This window comes from Thalassophryne amazonica, chromosome 4 (assembly GCF_902500255.1).
Source record: "Thalassophryne amazonica chromosome 4, fThaAma1.1, whole genome shotgun sequence".
Taxonomy (NCBI): Eukaryota; Metazoa; Chordata; class Actinopteri; order Batrachoidiformes; family Batrachoididae; genus Thalassophryne; species Thalassophryne amazonica.
In genome coordinates this window covers 117683116-117708562 of record NC_047106.1, presented here as the reverse complement: position 1 = coordinate 117708562, position 25447 = coordinate 117683116, and the positions used below count along the sequence as shown (strand labels likewise).

The 25447-nt window shown below is 40.6% G+C and overlaps 1 protein-coding gene across 9 annotated transcripts in view; it reads right to left on the bottom strand.

Moving 5' to 3' along the window:
• Positions 1 to 25447, bottom strand: part of tenm4 (teneurin transmembrane protein 4) — a 626167-nt gene that overhangs the window by 111407 nt on the left and 489313 nt on the right. For all 9 annotated transcript variants that reach the window (XM_034168462.1, XM_034168463.1, XM_034168464.1 and 6 more), the window contains one exon: positions 11550 to 12427. In XM_034168462.1, the coding sequence (XP_034024353.1) occupies positions 11550 to 12427 (878 nt within the window). The remainder of the gene's footprint in view (positions 1 to 11549; positions 12428 to 25447) is intronic.

Genomic DNA, 25447 nt, shown 5'->3' with positions numbered 1-25447 from the left:
AGAATGATTCTGATTACAGAAAGCATTGCATTATAAAGGAGAGTGTATTTAACTGACCCTGTACCCCTGCTGAGTTTAATACCAGAATGTCCTGACTGTGCTTTGACTTCCACTCTGTTAAACATGAAATATATGTGCTTGTGAACTTGCAGACCCTGAACTGACTGCAGCCTTAAAATATGAAATTCAAAAACAGTGCTATCGTATTCACTTGTATTTTAAATTGTTTCAACACCACAGGTGGCAAATCAAATGAAATAGTTGGAAACATTTGTGTCAAAAGAGCTGGTGACGTGCTGAGAACCCATCTAGCACAGATTACGATGTCCTCCTTTTGATACAGATTGCGGGGAAAAAAATGGGTATTCTAAAGGTTTGGAAAAATTTCAAAGTAGTGTTCTGAGTTTGCCAATACTAATAGTGATGAAAGGATTTGACACCATCCTCCACAACTCATTCTTTAATTCCAAATTGACTTCCACGTACACTTCATTTTTTGTTTATCCACATAGTGGGGCTCATGTTTCTCCATGCAGTTGCTAACTTGTTAGCAGGGTGACACACAGCCAAGAGCCCAAATGTGTCCAGCGTTCAGAAGCCAGACAAACTACATATGAGTTCAACCAAAGCTGTTCTTAATTTTTGATAACACTGGTCAACACCATTTTTCTTGCATAGAGTTTTTAAACAAATTTTGGGTAATTTGGGGGCAGTGAATATGAACCTGGTGTTAGTTTTTGCCAATCACATTGTGTTTTTGAGATATGAAAACATATTTCTCGTATCAAGCATTGAAGCAAAAGCTGCAGTCTCGCACACCTCTTGGGCACCTTAAACGATATTACGGCTCTTGATCACATTTTGCGAACCTAGTTTAAAAACTATGCATTTGAAGCTGCTTTTGTGCATGATTTGTGGCGTCAAACACGTGAATGAGTGAGCAACTTTTGCATCATCCATCAAGACGGAACATGCAGATTGCAAAAAAACAAAAAAAACAAACGAAAAAAAACAACCTGATGTGATAGAGGCAATTTGAGCTCAGATTCGGATTCAGCACCCCAAAATTACCCTAAATCAGTTCTCAAAGTCCATGCAAGAAAAAAAAAATTGGTTGACCAGTGTAATTTACAGTGGGGTAAAAAGTATTTAGTCTGCCTCTGATTGTGCAAGTTCTGCTGCTTAGAAAGATGAGAGAAGTCTGTAATTTTCATCATAGGTACACTTCAACTATGAGAGACAAAATGTGAAGAAAAAAAAAAAAACAGAAAATCACATTGTAGGATTTGTAAAGAATTTAATTGTAAACCATGCTGGAAAATAAGTATTTGATCACCCACAAACAAGCAAGATTTCTGGCTCTCACAGACCTGTAACTTATTCTTTAAGAAGCTCTTCTGTCCTCCACCTGTTACCTGTATTAATGGCATCTGTTAGAACTCATTATCTGTATAAATGACACCTATCCACAGCCTCAAAGAGTCAGACTCCAAACTCAACCATGGTCAAGACCAAAGAGCTGTCGAAGGACACCAGGAAGAAAATTGTAGATGTGCACCAGGTTGGGAAGAGTGAATCTACAATAGTCAAGCAGGTTGGTGTGAATAAATCAACTGTGGGAGCAAATGTAAGAAAATGGAAGACATACAAGACCATTGATAATCTCCCTCGATCTGGGGCTCCACGCAAGATGTCATCCTGTGGGGTCAAAATGATCATGAGAATGGTGAACAAAAATCCCAGAACTACACGGTGGGACCTGTTGAATGACCTGCAGAGAGCTGGGACCAAAGTAACAAAGGCTACACACTACGCAGAGAGGGACTCAAATCCTGCAGTGCCAGGCGTGTCCCCCTGCTTAAGCCAGTACATGTCCAGGCCCATCTGAAGTTTGCCAGAGAGCATATGGATGACCCAGAAGAGGATTGGGAGAATATCATGTGGTCAGATGAAACCAAAATAGAACGTTTTGGTAAAAACTCAACTCGTTGTGTTTGGAGGAAGAAGACTGCTGAGTTGCATCCCAAGAACATCATACCTACTGTGAAGCATGGGGGTGGAAACATCATGCTTTGGGGCTGTTTTTCAGCAAAGGGGACAGGACGACTGATCCATGTTAAGGGAGTGGCCATGTATCGTGAGATTTTAAGCTAAAACCTTCTTTCATCAGTGAGAGCACTGAAGATGCAATGTGGCTGGGTCTTCCAGCATGACAATGATCCCAAACACACCGCTCAGGCAACAAAGGAGTGGCTCCGTAAAAAGCATTTCAAGGTCCTGGAGTGGCCTAGCCAGTCTCCAGACCTCAACCCCATAGAAAATTTGAGGAGGGAGTTGAAAGTCCATGTTGTCCAGCGACAGCCCCAAAACATCACTGCTGTAGAGATCTGCATGGAGGAATGGGCCAAAATACCAGCTACAGTGTGTGCAAACCTGGTGAAGACTTACAGGAAACGTTTGACCTCTGTCATTGCCAATAAAGATTATGTTACAAAGTATTGAGTTGAACTTTTATTATTGACCAAATACTTATTTCCCACCATAATTTACAAATAAATTATTTAAAAATCCTACAATGTGATTTCCTGGATTTTTTTTTCTCATTTTGTCTCTCATAGTTGAAGTGTACCTATGATGAAAATTACAGACCTCTCTCATCTTTCTAAGTAGGAGAACTTGCACAATCAGGGACTGACTAAATAGTTTTTTACCCCACTGTTTATATGACTATAGAATATAAGCTAGGCAAACCAAAGCTGCTCTTTGGATTTATGTGGCACATCAGATGCCACCAGATGCAACAGGGTTTGCCTTCATTATGTTCTCTTTTTGATTTGGTGAGTTACAAGACTGTAATTCTTGTATTTGAGCTACAAGCTGACTAGGAGAGACTAACTCACTCGCCCATCAATATTTTTGTTGCCCAAACCATAAAATGTTACCAATACAGGGGATTTTCCAATCATACAGTAGTGAGAGACAGAGATAGTTCACCACAGCAGATCCAAAATGGATCGGTATGTTGATTCAGCACACGTTTTGCCAGATGCCCTTTCTGACACAACTCCAAATTACATCGGGAATAGAGGCTTGTGGTCTTGAACCAGAAACCTACTGTTTTGAAAGAAAATGCACTAATCACTTGGCCACTGTGACGCCCCACTCATACAGTAGTAGGGATGCACTGATCCACAATCTAAATATCTGCCAATACCGATACTATTCCGATACCAGACCTCTGTCAGTTTTGATATTATTATTATTATTATTATTATTATTAATGTCATTGTTATTGTTTTTATATGAGGATTTTCTTAATATTCAAATATTTTTGGAAAACCTTTGACTATAAATGCAAATAAAATTATTTTTTTTATTAGAAAATGCATCCAGGGTTTTCATGTATCCCATAATCCCTTGTGCGCCAGAGAGTTGCTGCAGTCAAAACAACATATACAGAATACATATGATGACAATTGTAAATGAATATTATCCTGCAAAAATGTATTTTTTTTAATGCTTTTCATGACATTAATAAGAGACTGCTGCATGATACCCTGAAAACTTGCTAAAACAACTGTAATGAATAATCCGTGTCTGCTACGTTTAATCTGTGTGGAATTTAATAAACGCAAACTGAATTTCAGACATATTATATATATTAGTCTGGAACAAAGAGGACAAACAGTGTTGTAAAGAACAATAATCAAGACGTTAAAGAGGAAACTTCAATTTCCCCCAGAACGACACGATCACGAAGCGAGCGTAGCTCACAGCAGCTCCCATTGAAAATAAGGGAGAGACAGCCTGTGATTCTTGCATGTTTACATAAAACAAACGCAATAACAACATCTATAAACCCAGAGAATATATTCATGAGTTTTAGGCACAATATAAAAATAGTTTTATGTTGTGATGTTAATGCTGTTGTCCGTGTGCAGCGGTTAAAGTGCAGTGTGATCAGAGCATCTCAATGCAGTTCTCAATGTTACTGAGATCTCGCAGCGCGGCGACCTCTCCGAGGTTTTGCGGGATTTGAAATCTGAAAAGGGCGGATGATTTGGTGTGTATCTGCAGGAGGAGTAGTCATTGTTATATTGCATCAGCAAATTCTCTCTGTGTTTAAAAGTACAACGTTTTGGCCACCAAAGATGTTCTTTAAAAAAGACGCACATTCCGTGCATCACCGAAATTTTCAATGATCTGTTTACTAAACAAAGAAAGAACTAATGTCTGTCTTCTTCTCTGCACAAAAGACTCACTCCATGATACAGAAAACTCATTCTAGAGCAGCACTGCATGCCTCAGCTTGATCACTGATGCAAGCCCACTCATCTCAATTTAGGGCATCAAACTGGAGCCATTCCTTGGGCTTCACTGCTGAGCTCTAATGGCTCTGGCCTGCTTCAGCTCAGCTGCCGGTTAGATTGCTTTCTTTGGACGAGAAAGGCATACGGAGGGCAGAGTGGCCAGCAGAAGGAGAGGACAGTTTTCTCCCTGGATGGTCACAAGTCCATTCGGATTGCATCACCTCTGCGTCACATGCTCGTTCTTTGACCTTTCACGCTGCTGCCCAACAACAGGCTGAACACATTGTATCAGCATCCCTTCAGGCATACCTGATCTCAGTATGATGCAGAATTATTTCCAGCTTTTTCCTTTGCCTTATTGTTTGGAGATTCCAGAACACATCTGACTAATGACTGCAGAGACAGCAACTGCGAGTTTATTACAACTTCTACAGCATTTATCTGAATTACGCAGTTTGACAAATTGTATCAACTTGAGAGTGTAGCTTGAATTCAGAAGCTAAAGCGTGTTTGTTATTGAAAAAAAAAAAATTACCCAAATACAGGGCTGGAAAATAGATCTCATACAATTTAATAGATCTGCACTAACCTTTACCCCACACAAAATTACAGAGAAAAAAACGTAAAGTGCAGTGTGCCCGTATACAGTAAAAGTCAGAGTAGATCAGCCTGTCCGGGGTTACAACAGACTGTGGAGCAGAATTCCTCTGTCCTCCAGTGTGTCCTTTGCATGTTGTTTCTGCATACTTCCAAATTAAATTTTCAATAGGCTACTGAACACAACACACATTAATTAATTTTGGGTAAATTGTGAAGTGCACTTTAGTGGGCAGAGATAAATGGAGCTTCCTTTTCAACTGTGATTGAAGTAAATAAGGGTTTTTGTCCTCGGGTGTAAGTCTGACCTTCAAAGCTAATTATTCAAGAAAAACAAAACAAACCATCTTTATTGGGTCGAAATGAAACACAGATTTTTTTTTCTGAATTGCCTTTACATAGGGACCATGTTGTGAAAAAGGAGATTACTTTGTAGTCTTCACCAATTATGCATCCTTTTAGAGGAAATGAACAACGGGTGGCTTCAAAACCTTGTATTAAATGTGTGTTTCTTTTTTCTTGTTTGTTAAAATTAAATCTATTCTGTGGTTTTCTATTATTTTATGCAGTAAATGGTGTCAGTCATGACACTCTTTGTCCAGTACTGTCTTATCTATGTGTTTTAAAATACAGGTGTGTACACTGACTCTACATTTAGCAGTACTCACAGGTGGGGGAAATGCAAGCCAAGCCAGAATTAATTGTTCCGACTCGTACCATACCATGCCGTGCCGACCCGGACCGCTTGGTGGAAACGAGGCTCAACACTCCTACACAAACTAGGCATGAGAACGAGTTTCATCAAAAACTGATCTGGAGTCATGACCCTGGGGCAACATTCCCAGCAGGGGTTTATATATATATAATGATTATCAGTAGTAGTAGCCACTACCACTTCAGGATCCTGGTGCTTCGTGATACAGTTATGGGACTTCAGCACTAAACATTGACCAAAGGCGTTGACTGGAGGTTTTTGTACAAAGTCTCTCCTGAGGATCCGGGGTACACAAGAATCCTTACTTGAGGAGAATAACATATTGTGAGAGAACAACATGGCCAAAGACATTTTTGGCCATGTTGCACATTTCTCTGGGCATGATCCAGTGGTTGCGGCCCATGTGGTTGCTCAGCATTGAGGGTCAAGAAGGCCAAGTGGACACACATGTTTCAACTGGTAGTGGCAGATAGATCATTACTTTGGAAAGGTGAGAATGGACCAGTTGTCTCCCTGGGTGGTTGCCAGGTGGTTTCATAGTATGGTGGATGCAACGGTGCATGGCACATGTGTATGGTCACAGGCCTGATCAGTCAGAAAGAAATGCTGTTTAACTGTCAACTGATAATGTAGTGAAGAAATAAAGCCAATCTTATATAGGCCCTGAAAGCATTAGTTCTGGTGCTTATCTCTGGAGATCTGTTGCGTGAAAGGGATGAGAATCGATAGCTCCCTCTGGACAGGACACCAGTCCTGATGCAGGTTACTTTCCCAAGCAAGTCCACTACCCATTTACAGCTGCATGGACTGGGACAATTCAGATTAAGTGTCTTGTCCAAGGACACAGACAGGTTAGCATGTGCAAGATTCAAATCTAGGTCTGCAGATTGGCAATCCACCTCCTTAAGATAATCTCTTCAATTCAGAGTAAAAAACAAAAAACAAAAACTTGCTTCCAATCTTGAAGAACTGCTCTCAATAGACATATTTCCCCTGTGATCACACCACATTAAAAGCAAGACACTGTCATCACCATAAACAATTTTAGCAAACATCTAATAACATTACACACAATAAGCGCAGAGCATATGCTGTCTGTGCATGTTTTAATCATATGTGCAGCCGGAAAGTATTCACAGCGCTTCACTTTTTCCACATTTTGCTATGGTACAGCCTTATTCCAAAATGGATGAAATTAATTTATTTTTTTCCTCAAAATTATACACAAAATACCCCATAATGACAATATGAAAAAAGTTTTTTTTTTTTTTTTTAATTTATTTAAAAAAATATCAAAGTAATCACCAGGAACCATCCCTACAGTGAAGCATGGTGGTGGCAGCATGTTTTTCAGCAGCAGGAACTGGGAGACTAGTCAGGATTGAGGGAAAGATGAATGCAGCAAAGTACAGAGACATCCTGGATGAAAACCTGCTCCAGAGCGCTCTTGACCTCAGACTGGGGTGATGGTTCATCTTTCACCAGGACAATGACCCTAAACACACAGCCAAGATATCAAAGGAGTGGCTTCAGGACAACTCTGCAGAGATCTGAAAATGGCTGTGCACCGACGCTCCCCATCCAACCTGATGGAGCTTGAGAGGTGCTGCAAAGAGGAATGGGCAAAACTACCCAAAGATAGGTGCACCAAGCTTGTGGCATCACATTCAAGAAGACTTGAGGCTGTATTTGCTGCCCAAAGTGCATCAACAAAGTATTAAGCAAAGGGTGTATGTACATGTGATTTATTTTAATTTTTTTTATTTTTAATAAACTTGCAAAAATTTCAAAAAACTTTTTTCATGTTGTCATTAATAGGATGTTGTGAGTAGAATTTTGAGGGAAAAAAATTAATTTACTCCATTCTGGAATAAGGCTGTAGCATAAAATGCGGAAAAAGTGAAGTACTATGAATACTTTCCAGATGCACTGTATCCATCTCATGCTTTATGATAGTGGTGAACATATTGAACTAATCCAGTTGGGGCAATTAGCTGTCCCCTGACCCAAAGGAGACAATCCACCCTTTTCTGCTGGAGGACCATGGTCTTAGATTTGTAGGTGATCCTCATCTCAGTTGCTTCACACTCTGTCTCAAACCTGCCCAGACAGCATCAGAGATCACTGTCTGATAAAGGCAACAGACCCACATCATTTGAAAAAAGAACAGATACAATTCGTAGGCCACCAGACTCGACACTCTGCAGTCTCTGATTGTACCTTGAAATTCTGTCCATGAAAATTACAAACAGGACTGGTGACAAGTGGCAGAATAACTTATATTATTACACTGTTAAGTAGAGGTGGTTCATGCACTTGGTTTGAATGCGGAAGGTTCCCGGGTTGAACCCCACCCCTGCCACCTTTCTCCATGAGTTGCATCAGGAAGGGTATTCAGTGTTAAAAGTGCTAATTCAACATGCAGATCCACCTCAGATTTGCTGTGGTGACCCCCCGGTGCAAACAAGGGAGCAGGTGAAGGGACTTACTATGTTTTCCATCTTGGTTTTGAAATTTGAACCAGTGCTCCTTATATTTGTTTGCACCTGCCTGACTGCTACTGCTAAGAATACATTTAGCAGCAGCATTTGCATCAGCACCGTTTTCTTTCTTCAAAAAAACACAGAAAGGTATTGCATGTTTTTGGGTGTAACTCCAAAAAATGTCAACCTGGTGGACATCCTCCCAGGGTCACAAGTACTTCACTACTGCCACCAGAAGAGTTAACACTGCACAGCACGTACACACAGTAATGTTTTAATGCTAATTTACTGTCTTAATGTATTTATAAATTATTTAGGTTGTTGTTATCATATACACACACTACGATTACTATTATTATTACTATTGTTATTATTAGAATTTTATTTTGTTATTACTTCTATTTTGTCATTTGATTTTTAACCACAGTGGAAATAGATTATGTACTTACACTGAACTTACTAAATAAAATCACACACTCACGCTTTTAATACATAGATGATTTACCGCCCCCTGCTGGAATGGCGTGTCAATCCAGAATGTAATTATCAACGTCCATTGTTCAGTGTTGTTAGCTAATATCCATAGTTTATCCAAAAATATTAGTCCTATCAATGTTCCGGTTTGGCAGCATTCATCCTAAACCCAAAATACAGAAGCATACCAAATGGCAAATGTCAGCTCTCCCTAGTTTGCCCGCAACTGAAGTTATACCTAAACATGTGCACACACGTGCACACACAGCCTTTTGTCATTTCTGCTTTCTGCCACAAGCAGGTGCTTTTATTTTTACACACCCACAAAGAGACAGTGGCAGAAGGCATCAAACGCACTACACCCTCACTCATGGTAACGGCAACATGACACTTAACTAAAATGACTACCAACTAAACTACAAAATCACAATAAATCAGTAACACTAACAACACTGTTAAACTAGTCACTGTGAAGTCATTCTCAAGTCATCAATCAGCAAGTCCCAAGTCAAGTCTCAAGTCAGCTTACAAACAATTTGTAGTCATTATGACTTGAGACTTGACTTGGGACTTGCTGATTCATGACTTGATGGTGACTTTGTCCCACCTACATACACACAAAGATCAACAGACAGCCACAGGTATAAACCTTTTACACACATGCTCTTGGTTCTTTAGCATAAAAACTACAGACTTGACAAAACCAGATTTAAACAAACAAACAGCAATCATTTTCCAAAAAGTCAAAGGGAATCAATCGAGAAGCACCCAGTGAATTTGTGGATGGCGCTGACAGTTTAGTGTACCTTGAGAAATCACATGCATGGCTGCATTCATGCCATTTTTCCAGATTTTTTTTTTTTCTCCAATCTGTCTCAAATGACAACCAAATCAAACACAGGTGATAAATGCTTGCTCAGATTAAACACAGTGTCTGATTATGTGTCAGTGTTAAATTTCTCCAGTGAAGTATAACAGATGTCTGACCAGCTGATCTGCTTAATCACAGTTTTTGGAATGACAGCCGTTTCTCTTGGTACAGTATTATGCAGTCCTGAGCTCAAATATGGCAGTGGATTGATTTCAAATGGTGCCTTACATTGTGTGGTGTATTTTTTTATTTTATTTTCTCAATTATCACCACTAAATTTTCTGTTGTGCTCTTAATGTCATGCTTTGTTGCAGTGCGCACGGATGAATACATATTGTGGTTGCAAAGCAGCAATGATTTGCAGTTTGTCACACAAAGCAAGGGTGTAGATGAGTAACATATCATCCAGTAATCCTATTTGACATGATAACAGCAAACAGGATTACAGCCATACTTCTACTGGTCTTGTGTTCTGAGTGACACCAAGGCATAAGCAGGTACAGTAGTGTTCAGAATAATAGTAGTGCTATGTGACTAAAAAGATTAATCCAGGTTTTAAGTATATTTCTTATTGTTACATGGGACACAAGGTACCAGTAGATTCAGTAGATTCTCACAAATCCAACAAGACCAAGCATTCATGATATGCACTCTTAAGGCTATGAAATTGGGCTATTAGTAAAAAACAAAGTAGAAAAGGGGGTGTTCACAATAATAGTAGCATCTGCTGTTGACACTACAAACTCAAAACTATTATGTTCAAACTACTTTTTTAGCAATCCTGTGAATCACTAAACTAGTATTTAGTTGTATAACCACAGTTTTTCATGATTTCTCACATCTGTGAGGCATTAACTTTGTTGGTTTTGAACCAAGATTTTGCTGGTTTACTCGTGTGCTTGGGGTCACTGTCTTGTTGAAACACCCATTTCAAGGGCATGTCCTCTTCAGCATAAGGCAACATGACCTCTTCAATTATTCTGACATATCCAAACTGATCCATGATACCTGGTATGCGATATATAGGCCCGACACCATAGTAGGAGAAACATGCCCATATCATGATGCTTGCACCACCATGCTTCACTGTCTTCACTGTGAACTGTGGCTTGACTTCAGAGTTTGGGGGTCATCTCACAAACTGTCTGCGGCTCTTGGACCCAAAAAGAACAGTTTTACTCTCATCAGTCCACAAAATATTCCTCCATTTCTGTTTAGGCCAGTTGATGTGTTCTTTGGCTTGTCTTTTATTTAACAGAGGGACTGTGCGGGGGATTCTTGCAAATAAATTAGCTTCACACAGACGTCTTCTAACTGTCACAGCACTTACAGGTAACTCCAGACTGTCTTTGATCATCCTGGAGCTGATCAGTGGGTGAGCCTTTGCCATTCTGGTTATTCTTCTATCCATTTTGATGGTTGTTTTGCGTTTTCTTCCACGCATATCTGTTTTTTTTTTTTTGTCCATTTTAAAGCATTGGAGATCATTGTAGATGAACAGCTTATAATTTCTTGCACCTGCATATAGGTTTTCTCCTCTCCAATCAACTTTTTAATCAAACTACGCTGTTCTTCTGAACAATGTCTTTTATAACAGGTGCTGGCTTCATCCTTAAATAGGGGACACCTGATTCACACCTGTTTGTTCCACAAAACTGACAAACTCACTGACTGAATGCCACACAACTATTAATGCGAACACCCCCTTTTCTACTTTGTTTTACTAATAGCCCAATTTCATAGCCTTAAGAGTGTGCATATCATGAATGCTTGGTCTTGTTGGATTTGTGAGAATCTACTGAATCTACTGGTACCTTGTTTCCCATCTAACAATAAGAAATATACTCAAAACCTGGATTAATCTTTTTAGTCACATAGCACTACTATTATTCTGAACACCACTGTACATAGCTCTTGTGGTAAAATAGTAGACTCATATGGTTTGTACTTTGTATCACAGTGAATACAGACCATCCCATCTACAAATGGTTTTGTTCAACTGTCTGTTGGATTTCAGAGATCCGTTTAATAATATTGGACTATACTCTGCAAAAATGGCATCCACGATTTCAAAGGTGAGTTAGCAAAAAATGACTTACTCATAGAAGGTTGTCCATCCATTTTCATTTGACTTAGTTGCCAGAAGTCCTGAGCTCCCATGGTAGGTCATCACTGCTATTTCCTGACCCTGGACAGTGATAGATTTGAGGGCATTGTTGGTTCCAATCGTGAACCAGAACGTCTGTCCATCGGGAACCATCAGCCACAGAGGCATTCCTGTAGTGTCTCGTCTGATGAGCACTGTGTTTTTGTTTTTGTCAGTGATGCTGCTCAGATCTCCGGCTCCAGTGTAGGTCAAGTTGTACAGGTGGTCACCTGTCGTCAAACTTTGTGTGTAAATGTGGCTGCCATTGGAGTCAAAGAGATAGAGTTCATCGTTAATGGGAGAAGACACCTCGTACATGCTGAGAGGATTTAGATAGGGCTTGTTTATGCGAACAAAGCGAATACGAATGTTGCCTAGATCTGCAATATAGAGCTCTCCATCTGGGCACACTGCCAATGATGAAGGAGCATTCAGCTTAGCATCCTTTGCGTAGCCTTCATCTCCAGAGTAACAATCACAGTTGGCATCATTCTTGCAGTCACACCCACTTGGTGCCCCAGCAACCAGGGAGATCTCTCCACTGGGAGACACTTGTCGTACTCTGTTGATTTTCTTTTCATCTGACTCAGCGATGTATAAAATTCCATTGTGGGACACAGACAGGGCATTGGCTGACTCCAAGGTGGCATGGATGGCTACTTTGCTCATTAGGAAGTGGTCAATTCCTGGTACCTGACAGTGCATAGGCCGACCAGCAACAATACGGACTTGGTGGTTTTCGGAGATCTGAAGTACCACGTTGTTGTCCAGTATGTAAAGGGAGTTGTCCATGGGACTGACCGCAAGGTCTGTCGGCCACTCAAGACGCACCTAAAGGTGGGGGCAGAAAAATATATATATCAACTTATGCCGCAAAAATCCCCCCACCATTATAGAGACACACATAACTTGATGATCAACACAACTTTCACCTCATCAGAGGGAAAGTCTCACTCATGGAGAAAAAAAAAACACTGCAAAATATTTTGTAAATGCTACAGTGAGAGAGGGGACTATTGGCCTAACCTGGAAACAAAAGAAACTGCAAGATGACTTAATATCTGATAAGGAAAGAACAGCACCTGCTGTACTTTTTGAAGAGGAAACACAAAAACGATTTTTCAAGATCAAGGATGATAAGAACAGTGTTGATGAGAGGGTGGAAAGAGGAGAGATCATTCAAATGATCAGAATAACAGAAAAAAAGCACACTACCATTGATCATAAGGACTCTCTGGGCATCCAAAGAGGGGGCTACTGCATCTGGTACCTCCACACAGTCACCATTTTTCCATGCTTTGGGCTAATAATTTTGTAATGACAAGCGATTGTGCGAGTCCTTGAAATGAAACTGGAGCACTCTTAGCAAATGAAAGCCTGTCCCACCTCAGGCCTCTTAAATTATGCCTTATTGTTCTGCTAACAATGTATCCAGCTTTTAACAAATTGAAATGAATGGTTTCACCCAGTTTACTGGTTTCTGTCATGCTTATGATCTCAGGGTGTATCTTTGGGACCATAATATTGCAATATGAAGTGCTGCAATTCAGTGGAAGGATATTAGCACCAACAAAAGACACTGATTAAAACCAGGTCTAAAATTACAAAGATGGGTTCCAATTTTACACAGTAAATATGGGAGCAAAGGAGCATTAAAATAGATCATAGAAATGAGAAAGGAAATAAAATAGTGTTGCAGCGTTGAACAATCATTCATGATGCAAACGGCATAATTGTATTGGACAAGAAAGGAATTCCGCAGTACCACAATGTTTGTTTAGATTTTAACAGCATTCATCAGTATAAAACATGGTAACAACTTCGCTTTTGCAATGCTAACCTGTCCAGAGGTTTGGAATGGTATATGTGCAAAATTAGGCCAATAAAGATCAAAAGCTAAGGCAGCACGGTGGCTTAGTGGTTAGCACTGTTGCCTCACAGCAAGAAGGTCATGGGATCGATTCCCACCTGTGGCCTTTTTGTGTGGAGTTTTCTCCCTGTGTTTGTGTGGATTCCCTCTGAGTGCTCCGGCTTCTTCAAACATCCAAAGACATGCAGGTTAGGTGATTCGGAAACTTTAAATTGTCCATAGGTGTGCGTGCGGGTGTGAATGTGTTTGTTTGTGGGAGGTGATGGCCGTGTAGCTAAGTGCAAGTTGTCTGTTTAATATAAATGCTGTGCAAAATGTTTCAGTGAAATAAATGATTGTCCATGTGGTTAACAATGAAAATGCCCCACGCCTGTCACATCACCTTTTTTTGTGCTGAGATGAAAAAACACAAGAGCCAGAGACATCAGCTGACAAAGAACACATTTAATAAATGGCAAAAGGATGGTACCTCTCTTCTCTCTTTATTTGTAAGGAAATCACACATTTTATTGAAATGGACGGTCTGCCAAATGTAATATTTGGCCGAGTTTGTGCAAATGTTCATCCTCCCTGCAGGCAAAATTTCACACAGAGTGCTCAGGGTGTTAAAGACACACAAATACGGTATACTGTATTTGCTCATCAGAAAGCCCAGGGTTCCGCTCAAATGTCTGCCTGAAAAGGGAGGTGGACGAGTGCAGGAGAACGTGGCCGATGTCTGATTTCATCACAAACTGTTAGGGGCCGTGGGCAGCCACGGTCCGGCGCCCGGGGACCCACTCCAGATGTAGAGACGATAGCTTAGTCAGGGTCAAAGAAAGGAACAGACCTTAAATAAGCATGTTTTTGATTGTGGGAGGTTTTGGGTGACAAGAAAAACCTCTTGAAAACGTATTATTTTTTTGCTTTTACGATGTGTTGGGACCACAAATTTAATCAAGTTTAATAAAAAATTAGTTTAAATTAGGCAATTAATCAACTTTCTTTTAAACACTGGTAAGGGAAGATACTCGGCGGGGAAAGGGGGGGTTTGGGGGAGTATCCTGACACACATATAGGTTAACTTGGAGGTTTGTGATTTGTGTTCAGGCTGGACAGTATGGGCTAAAATTTATATAACAGTATAATTTGGAACACAAAAAGTAATGGTAAAGTATTATCACAATATATTAGCTATGACTGCACTCTTAACTGTGTTACTACAACATATTTCTCTTAGAATAGGGGTATTTTAAGAATATTTATTGTGCAAAACTGCAATAAGTGAAGATTACAAAAGGTTTTCTCAAGTCATCATTATCCTTCATGAAATGGAACAAAAAAATCAAGGTGCACAAAGTGAAAACTGTCCTGATTTTCAGAGCTAGTTTTATTCTCTGCTTGACCATTTATCTGACATTTGCGGTGGAAGCATACTTTTTCATTCCTCATGCTGCACAATTGATTTGAAATGATAGAAAACACTGCAGCCCTGCGACAGACCGGCGTCATGTCCTGGGTGTACCCCGTCTCGCGCTCTATGACTGCTGAGCTAGGCTCCAGCCCCCCGCGACCCTTAATTGGACTAAGCGGTTGAAGGTGTGTGTGTGTGTGTGTGTGTGTGTGTGTGTGTGTGTGTGTGTGTGTGTGTGTGTGTGTGTGTGTGTGTGTGTGTGTGTGTGTGTGTGTGTGTGTGTGTGTGTGTGTGTGTGTGAAAAGACTGCAACACTACATCATGCAAATTGTTGTTAACTGCTCAAGGTCGGATTTCTTAAATCCAAACCGTGTCTACACAACGGATGGTGGACTGGTCTTTTTTGCACGAACTTCTCTTTGTGGTGTACACTGCTTTCTACCAGACAGCCAGTACAGTCAAAAAACCTGTGTTAGGGCAAACTGATACAGTTTATACTGTGATACTGTTTATAAGAATTAAAAAAAAAAAAAAAACTACCCCAAACTGCTCATCTACCAGATAACCCCTAAGTATTAGAGTTGGTGATATGGAATAAATGCATATTTCCTGTTAATCCTCTGGGGTTCGAGGGCATGTTTTGGACAGTTGACTCGCCTGGCATAAATGTTTTATTATTGCTGTTAACAGCTCTCCCTCATCACACACGTTTTATGTCTCTTTTTTTAAGGAGAACCTGTACTTTCAGAATATATATGCTATAGTTGTGTTTTATAAGTGTAATAAAGGTTTACAATTAGAAATAAGAAAGGAAAAAGTAAAGCGGAAATAATTTTCCACACACATTTATTCAAAACACACAGTAAACTATAATAAACAACTGTTCTGACACTTTATAAAGGTAAATTGAGGTCTTGTGTGAAAGACTACAACAAAAAGGTTCAAACAATAAACACAAATGCACATTTTGAACAATATATACAAAATGGTCTGTGCATTTTGTTTGTCTTCATCTCAAAGCAATTTCTGTCTGCTATTATTCTGTCTGCACAAAGGTCACATCACAAACTTCTACTTCTACTGTGTTTTGGAATGTTCTGTCCTGCTCTGAAAGCAGCTTTGCCACTTTGGGCCATTTACACTCTGAGGAACGACCCCCCCCACACACACACACACACACACACACTCCACTAATATGGCAAACAGTGCTTTACGCCGGAGCGAGTGAGCTTGCCACAGGCTTATTCAATAACATTCACAGGTAATGAGTAGTGGAGCATCTCTAAAACTCACACATTCTGTGTTTGAGCATGTGAGATTGTCATCAGAGGCCCTCCGTCTACTCACTTTCACTGATTTCTGTGCGTAATGGCGCAGGGCGCATTGGAGCAAGCAGCCAGATGGCTATTCAAACGGGCCAACTAGTAACACATCACTATTAAAAACAATCTTTGGTTTATCACGTGAGGTAAATCTGCCCTATGATTGGATTTTGGAAAACCATGTGACGGTGAACCAATTCCGATTGGACACTCACATTGCGCACGTCATCACACAGCTTCTATGAGGAGTACAAAGATGGCCGACAGCTGGCTCGAAAGTCCGCGGAGTAAACTTTTCAGCAACAAAGTAAGTTTCGATCTCATATCATTAAAAAGTTATTTATAATTTAGTAAAGCTTAGTCTCAGCCATCATATACGACGGCGTCAGCCCCAGAGGGTTAAATAAAAAACTTTCACAGTCTTGGTGACATACTCTTGACTCTGAATCCAGTGATCAAATCTCTGTCGAACATGAATGTGTCATCTTAGGACTTTTAGTTAATATACAGATTGCACACGCACGTTCTAGGCCACGGATGACTAATGTAGCCTTTTTTACCTGAAATACCAAACTGTCACAAAGAAATATAAGAACTGTTGAAACAGCAAGGGAATGACTTGAGGGGTGGTACGCTGACAACATACTATACTCGAACAGCCTCCAGTCCAGGTTTTCATTCCTCTGCATTATACCCCACGTGTTGAGGATCTGTTTATTTCCCTTCTAAATCAACCAGCTCCCACCTGTTGCATACTACGGTATGAAGCAGAGTCTCAAAAAAGGCATTTTCTTGTAATATGCTGTGACAGAGAAGGCAGCAGAAATGGCCTTGCAAACTCCTGGCTGCTGAAGGTACTGAAGAACCATGTACAAATCATGGTTAGGCTCGGGTCGGGCAATCTACCAGTCATCACTGGTGTCACAGTGCACCGTGATATAATATGATGTGCAGTTTCATCAACACCATTAAAATCAGTGTAATGAGAACTCCCTGCCAGACCAAAAATATACTTTTAATGATAAATAATGCTGATGAACTAAGGGAAAATAACACCAAAATCGATTAATATAAAAATGAAAAAGCCTATTGGTGCATGAGTAACTCAGATCAGCACTGCAACAAGCTGAGGCTGTCATGATCAGGGGTGTGTTTTTTCCTGTTCTGCTGAGCATCACAGGCACCAAACACCTGTGATGAAGACATACAGTAAGTTAGCAGTCATGAAAATATTAAGCTGTGATAATGTTGCGTGAATCAGCAGATTTTTACACTACAGGATCATTGAAGCCTTAGCAAGTGACCTGCATGGAGGTTTTAACTTTAGAGGAACAGATTTGAAAATTAAAATAGTCCAGGTTAAACTCTTAGGATAACTACTAAAATGGTCATATAGTGCAAAACAAGTGTTTTATCTTCCTTTTACATTGTCAAGCCTTTGAGGTTTAATGTTACACATCTAAAGTTCCACAATTCACACAAACACACACTCAGTGTAAAGAATTCATAATTCTCTCCTATGTTCTATTAACAAAAATATTTGTTTTATTTACTGAGAGGGACAGGACATGCTACTCTCCTTGCAAAATTTTGAAAAAGTAATACGATGATATAGGGCAATACCTTTATCCAAAAATTGATACAGTAGGGTAAAAAGTATTTAGTCAGTCCCTGATTGTGCAAGTTCTCCTACTTAGAAAGACAGGAGGGGTCTGTAATTTTCATCATAGGTGCAACTATGAGGAATGAGGGGAAAAAAAAAATTCCAGGAAAATACATTGTAGGATTTTTAAAGAATTTATTTGTAAATGATGGTAGAAAATAAGTATTTGGTCACCCACAAACAAGCAAGATTTCTGGCTCTCACAGACCTCTAACTTCTTTAAGAAGCTCTTCTGTCCTCCACCTGTTACCTGTATTAATGGCACCTGCTTGAACTTGTTATTTGTATAAAAGACACCTATCCACAGACTCAAACAGTCAGACTCCAAACTCAACCATGGTCAAGACCAAAGAGCTGTCGAAGGACACCAGGAAGAAAATTGTAGATGTGCACCAGGCCGGGAAGAGTGAATCTACAATAGTCAAGCAGGTTGGTAAGAATAAATCAACTGGGGGAGCAATTGTAAGAAAATGGAAGACATACAAGACCACTGATAATCTCCCTCGATCTGGGGCTCCACGCAAGATGTCATCCTGTGGGGTCAAAATGATCATGAGAATGGTGAATAAAAATCCCAGAACTACATGGAGGGACCTGATGAATGACCTACAGAGAGCTGGGACCAATGTAAGAAAGGCTACACACTATGCAGAGAGGGACTCAAATCCTGCAGTGCCAGACATGTCCCCCTGCTTAAGACAGTACATGTCCAGGCCTGTCTGAAGTTTGCCAGAGAGCATATGGACGATCCAGAAGAGGATTGGGAGAATATCATGTGGTCAGATGAAAATAAAATAGAACATTTTGGTAAAAACTCAAGTTGTCGTGTTTGGAGGAAGAACAAGGGCGAGTTGCATCCCAAGAACACCATATCTACTGTGAAGCATGGGAGTGAAAACATCATGCTTTGGGGCTGTTTTTCTACAAAGGGATGACTGATCTGTGTTAAGGGAAGAATGAATGGGGCCATGTATCATGAGATTTTAAGCCAAAACCTCCTTCCATCAGTGAGAGCATCGAAGATGCAACATGGCTGGGTCTTCCAGCATGACAATGATCCCAAACACACCGCTCGAGCAATGAAGGAGTAGCTCCATAAAAAGCATTTCAAGGTCATGGAGTGGCCAAGCCAGTCTCCAGACCTCAACCCCATAGAAAATTTGTGGAGGGAGTTGAAAGTCCATGTTGCCCAGCAACAGCCCCAAAACATCACTGCTCCAGAGGAGATGTGCATGGAGGAATGGGCCAAAATACCAGCTATAGTGTGTGCAAACCTGGTGAAGACTTACAGCAAACGTTTGACCTCTGTCATTGCCAACAAAGATTATGTTACAAAGCATTGAGTTGAACTTTTGTTATTTGTTATTTGACCAAATACTTATTTTCCACCATAATTTACAAATAAATTCTTTAAAAACCCTACAATGTGATTTCCTGGAAATTTTTCCTTATTTTGTCTCATAGTTGAAGCGTACCTATGATGAAAATTACAGACCTCTCTCATCTTTCTAAGTAGGATAACTTGCACAATCAGTGATTGACTAAATACCTTTTTACCCCACTGTAAATACTGTTCTTGATTTGAGGTTGTATCACTCACCATTTCACCCAAAGGATTATTTTTGCTTCCTTGTGAAATGTTATGAGTAAAAGTAACATTGGAGTGCTGGGAGTTCAAAAATGTCAACTGCATACCATAACCACACATTGGAATGCCTCCCCTTGAGCAGTTGCCCAACCTCTTTTTACCCAACATCAATTCGATTGTTTTTTTATTAAAGTTGTTTAAAAGCCCACTTTAATTTAAATTAACTTTGTGACCTCAATACAACTTCAAAAAACATGTTTTCACAAAGTTTTTTCTCATCGCTTCCACGTGTTAACGGCGACATCATCTGTGCGCACTGGTCTTTCCTGAGTTACGAAAATGTACCAGGAGACCCACAATAACATTTGTTTTGCATGGGGAATTGTTTTTTATTGTTTATTTATTATTATTAATTATTTTACCCATGCACACAATTTGAGAGTTTGAGAGTTGCACACAAGGCAGAATGGATCTAGCACCATCTGGCACTAAACAGGTGAATTATCTGTGATTTTGGCAAATGTAATATTAGTTACACGGCTGTGCATCTACCCACCCCCTCTTCAGGTAGAATTTCATGCAGGATGGCCTGGGTGTTCTGATTCACAGATATGGTACCTTCTGTCCACCCCGTGTTCAGGCTCAGTGTCACTCTGCCAGACATGCAGCCTTTGAGTGTATAAATAAATAAATAATTATAATACTTATTATTATTATTCTTTCAGCTGCTCCCATTAGGGGTCGTTACATCACATCAATTGTCTCCATCTCACCCTTTCCTCTGCATCTTTCTCTGTCACACCAATCACCTGCATGTTGTCCTTCACCACATCCATAAACCTCCTCTTTGGCCTCCCTCTTCTCCGTCTGCCTGGTGGCTCCATCCTCAGCATCCATTTTCCTATATACCCTGGGTCTCTCCTCTGCACATGTCCAAACCATCTCAATCTCACCTCTCTGACTTTGTATCCAAACCATCCCAACTGAGCTGTCCCTCTAATATGTTCATTCCTAATCTTGTCCATTCTTGTCACTCCCAAAGTGAATCTCAACATCTTCAGCTCTGCCACCTCCAGCTTTGCCTCCTATCTTTTTGTTAGTGCCACCGTCTCTAAACCGTACAACATAACTGGTTTCACTACTGTCTTGTAGACTTTCCCCTTCACTCTTGCAGATATTCTTCAGTCACAAATCACTCCTGCCACCTTTCTCCACCCCATCCACCCATCCTACACTCTCTTCTTCACTCCTCTACCACATTCTCCATTATTTTGGACAGCTGATCCCAAATATTTAAACACATTGACTATTACCACCTCTACTCCTTGTAACAACACTATTCCACTGGGCTCTCTCATTCACACACATGTACACAGTCTTGCTCCTACTGACCTTCATTCCCCTTCTCTCCAGAGCATATCTCACCCTGTTCTCTACTCTCAATGTCATCTGCAAACATCATTGTCCATGGAGACTCCTGTCTGATCTCATCCGTCAACCTGCCCATCACCATTGTGAAGAAGAAAGGAATCAGAGCTGATCTTTGGTGTAATCCCACCTCCACCCTGAACAAGTCCGTCATTCCTACTGTGCATCTCATCACTGTCACACTGTCCTTGTACATAGTCTGCACTACCCTCACATACGTCTCTGCCACTTCTGACTTCCTCATACAATACCACATCTTTCTAAGCTTCCTCAATCCACAATGTAACTCCTTCTGGCCTTCTCTATGTACGTCTCCATCAGCGCTCCCAGAGCAAACATTGCATCTGTGGTGCTCTTTCTCAGCATGAAACCATACTGCTGCTCACAGATCTTCACTTGTTTTCTAAGCCTAGCTTCTCATACTCTCTCCCATAGCTTCATGCTGTGGCTGATAATAAGTAAATAAACAAATAAAGGCAGCATGGTGGCTTAGTGATTAGCACTTTTGCCTCATAGCGAGAAGGTTGTCGGCTCACTTCCCACTCGGGGCCTTTCTGCGTGGTGTTTGCATGTTTTCTTCGTGCTCGCCTGGGGTCCCTCCGGGTGCTCTGTCTTCCTCCCATATGCAAAGACATGCATATTAGGTGACATGCATAGGTGTGTGTCCACGTGGGAATGTGTTTGTTAGTCTACCTGTGGTCCTGCGACAGACTGCCGTCCTGTCTAGCCTCGTGCCTTGTTACTGCTGGGATAGGCTCCAGGCTCTAGAAGTCAGCAGGTATAGAAAATGGATGGATGGATAAAAAAAACCCTTCCAGAAAATATTTTTGCTAATAAACAGAAAAAAATAGATTACAATATTTGCTTTTTTTTAGCAGACAAATCTGCAGTCAATCACTTTTTCAGCACAACAAACAGGGTTCTTAATAAAGATTAAAAACAGCTCCCAACACAGAACACACCAATTGTTCCTGCAGCAGCAGTTTCTAGGTGAATGTCCATTATTATTATAACTCTTATGTATTTACCTGCTACCTGTATACAGTCCTCCTTTTTCAAATTTACTGTGTAATGTTGACACAAAGACTCGGCTAATACAACTATTGGATTCTCAGGAGAGAAATCCCTGAATTTTGCTGCAGTCATGTTTTAGAATCACTTCCCCTCTACAAACTGTGTATTTGTCCACATTTGATTTACTGAAGAACACACTGGATCATCACGTACAGTTTGCATCCCTTATATGGCCCATCATTCCACACAAGACAGAGGAGGGTCATATAATAAGACAGTTCTCTAGCCACATACAACAAACAGAGGAGACTGGCAGCAGATACATGTTGTCTTTCAGTGAGCACAAAATGCATTTACTTGGGAAATGAAGGGGAGATTTTCAATTTCTTAAAACCTATTCCATGTCAACACTAGTGGTTAAATATTTCATGAAGCAGAGTGTGGAGTGACTCGGGGGAGTTGCCTGTAAGGAGGTTTTCACGCCACTCTGACTGATGAGGGGATATTTCCCGAGCTGCTGTCCCATATGCTGTAACGTGATCACAGACTCCCCGTTAAACCACGGGGCAGCTGCCAGTAGTGCCTGACACAGCCGCCACCACCAACACACGCCAAATGGACTTATCAGCCACAAAAGCAAGGTTAATCTAAAACACCAACCCACTTTTGCATGCATTTGAACTTGCACTATAACTACAATGACAATTTCCACGAGCACAGCATCTCACTCCTGTCTGAAGACGTCTATGTCATGGCATCAGTCTCAGATTTGAAATGAATGTCACAGTTCAACCATTGATGATGCTGAAGCTTTGTGAAGCTACTAATATTACAAAGATTCATTCCTGTTTTTGCAGTGGAGGACACAGCTGACATAAGAATTAGCTTTGATAACCGCTAAGCCGCTACCTAAAAAGTTAAATGTAACAACACCGAACTGATAAACCACTAAGCCATTAATCTGAAACTACCACTAACTGTGAGCCACTAGCATTTATTATATGAACTAGCAGAAATATCCGGTGGTTAGAATGCATAATAAAAGGAAAAAATAAAAATAAATAAATGCAGTGATGATGTTATAATAGTTAGAGAATGAACTGTTTGAATGAGTGAGTTTTTTTGTCTATGTGTGGCCCTGTGACAGACTGGCATCCTGTCCAGAGTGCACCCCACCTCACGCCCTATGACTGCTGGGATAGGCTCCAGCCACCCACGACCCTTAACTGTTGTAAGCAGTTGAAGATGAGTGAGTGAGTGAACTGTTTGAAAAAGACTGAGCACGGGTGATGTAATTTTTTTTGTGGAAAAGCAATAGTTACTGAACCATTAAATGTACTGCTCAATACTCTCTTGAAGCAAGTTGAAGAAATGAAAACAGTTTAGGTTAAAATACTAGCCCCGTCTCACACTATCAGATCGTGATACCATCACAAAATGAAGTAGATGACACCATCATGCAAATCTACTACATTTCGTGATGGTATCACAAATTAAAAGCTTTAATCACTTTTCCTGATGGCATCACAAGATGCCTTGAGATATGGTTGTAAAATACACGTAAAGTTAAAGCCAGTGGTTTAATTTAAATATGTATTTATTGTCTTTCAGAAATCATCATTAACTCACCTCTGCGCCGGTGTACCGACAGAACTCCGGAGCAGAGCAGGAACTTGCTAACAGATGGTCAGGGTTGGGTAGGATTACTTTGAAAGAATACATGTGGATTACATGTATCTATGTACATACATTTGGATTATTTGTAATCTGATTACTTTTGGATTACATTTCAAAGTAATCCTACCCAACCCTGCAGATGGTCAAGATCGTTAGCTGGTAAGAATTCAATCTGTGTGTTTTTTCAGATGCTGCTTAGATATTTATGGAGTACGTTCATGTCCAAATTGGTTTTTCTAATCACGCTTTTAGCTTCCTGGTTTGTAAAGAAAATACGCATTTTGGACTGATTGTCATGGAGACCGGTCTGATATGGGAAAATATCTGACCGGTAATCAGCCAATCTGAGCGCACGTAGCGTCGCAGCCATATTATAATAATATAGAATAATTTATTGTCATTGAACTTTCAAAACACAAAATCTTGAATATTACAATGCTACATATTGCAGTAAATATACAGTACATGAACCATGAGAATAGGTGAGAACAATGAAGACCAAATAACAAGAAAATCTACACCCCTGAAAAAAAAAACAAGCAAAAGAAAAAAAAAAAACACAAAACAAAACACCAAAGTCATAACATTTTGGCTGGAGAATATAATGTTTTCATGCATCTGAGTGCCCAAGACTGAGTATAAGCCCACGCTCTTTTTTTGAAGACAGTTGGCTAAACACCCACCTGAAATGAAATTTTTTTTTTATTTAAAGGTTATTAAGCAGCCACCAAAAATAAATTAATTCCATGACCCAACACATTGTAAAAAGCAAAAATAATGAGTTTTCACGATGTTTTTCTTGTCTCTTCTGTATCTGACTTGTGATGACATTATCAATTTGACCTGTGCTCTTACTGTGAAAGATTCGTGCAAGAAACAGAAAATGTTCCTGGACGATGGCTGGCTTTGTGAAGGGAATGAAGTCCAAACTAATGTAGAGTGAGCACACACAGAGGTTCTGGACGCAAACACAGAGAAAACTGACTTCACAGCTGTCAGTTGACAGACAGCAACAGTCTGGATGTCCTACTCTTTTCAGTGAGAGGCTGAAGGGAAAATTATTTGGTCGATTTGCACAGAAAGTGCGCATGAAGCAGGAATTGTGTGCAAAATGTGTAATTTCATAGGTGCTTCCAATGCCTTGTACACCTGTTGCTACAACTATATGTGCAAACCAGCGGCTGAGAGATAGAGTGTGCACTGTGCGAGCCCATCAAACCCTTGCGGCCAAATTCCAGCTGAAACATACGAACATCTAACACTGCTCGTATGGCACTTAGAAAATATTTGGCCAGCCATATTATCATCATGAAAACAGTCAGCAGACAATCACTGTCGAGCTGGATGTGAAATTTGTTTAAGTGCCCCAGACTGTGAAGTTGCTGAGTGCACATGTGGCGTGTCAGAGCCCCACAACATGTGTGCGTGTGTTTTGTCCCCCCCCACAACACATCTGCTGTTGGGGCATCTCTCATCTGATCACAGAGTGACATCTTGGTGTGTGCGCTGACAGGACAGGGGGCATGGCTGGCTGCCCACAGCTGCTGGGACATCTCAGGTTCTGGACATCACAGCTGCAGCACACTTCCTGTGTTTTGACGGACACGTGTGTGTGTGTGTGTGTGTGTGTGTGTGTGTGTGTGTGTGTGTGTGTGTGTGTGTGTGTGTGTGTGTGCTTGTGTGGAAATACATAAAAAACATATATCACTTTTGCGATGGGGGAGAAATGGGTCAGTCCGTTTGGACACGCAGCAGGCCATCTGAATGTCGCATCTGACAGGACACGCGTGTCGGGCCGTGAGGGCTGTGAGCAGTGCGCCACACGACCAGGACAAGCCAACAGTATGACAAATATACCACTTTCAGTCACGTATCAGCAGAAATACGTTGTACCAA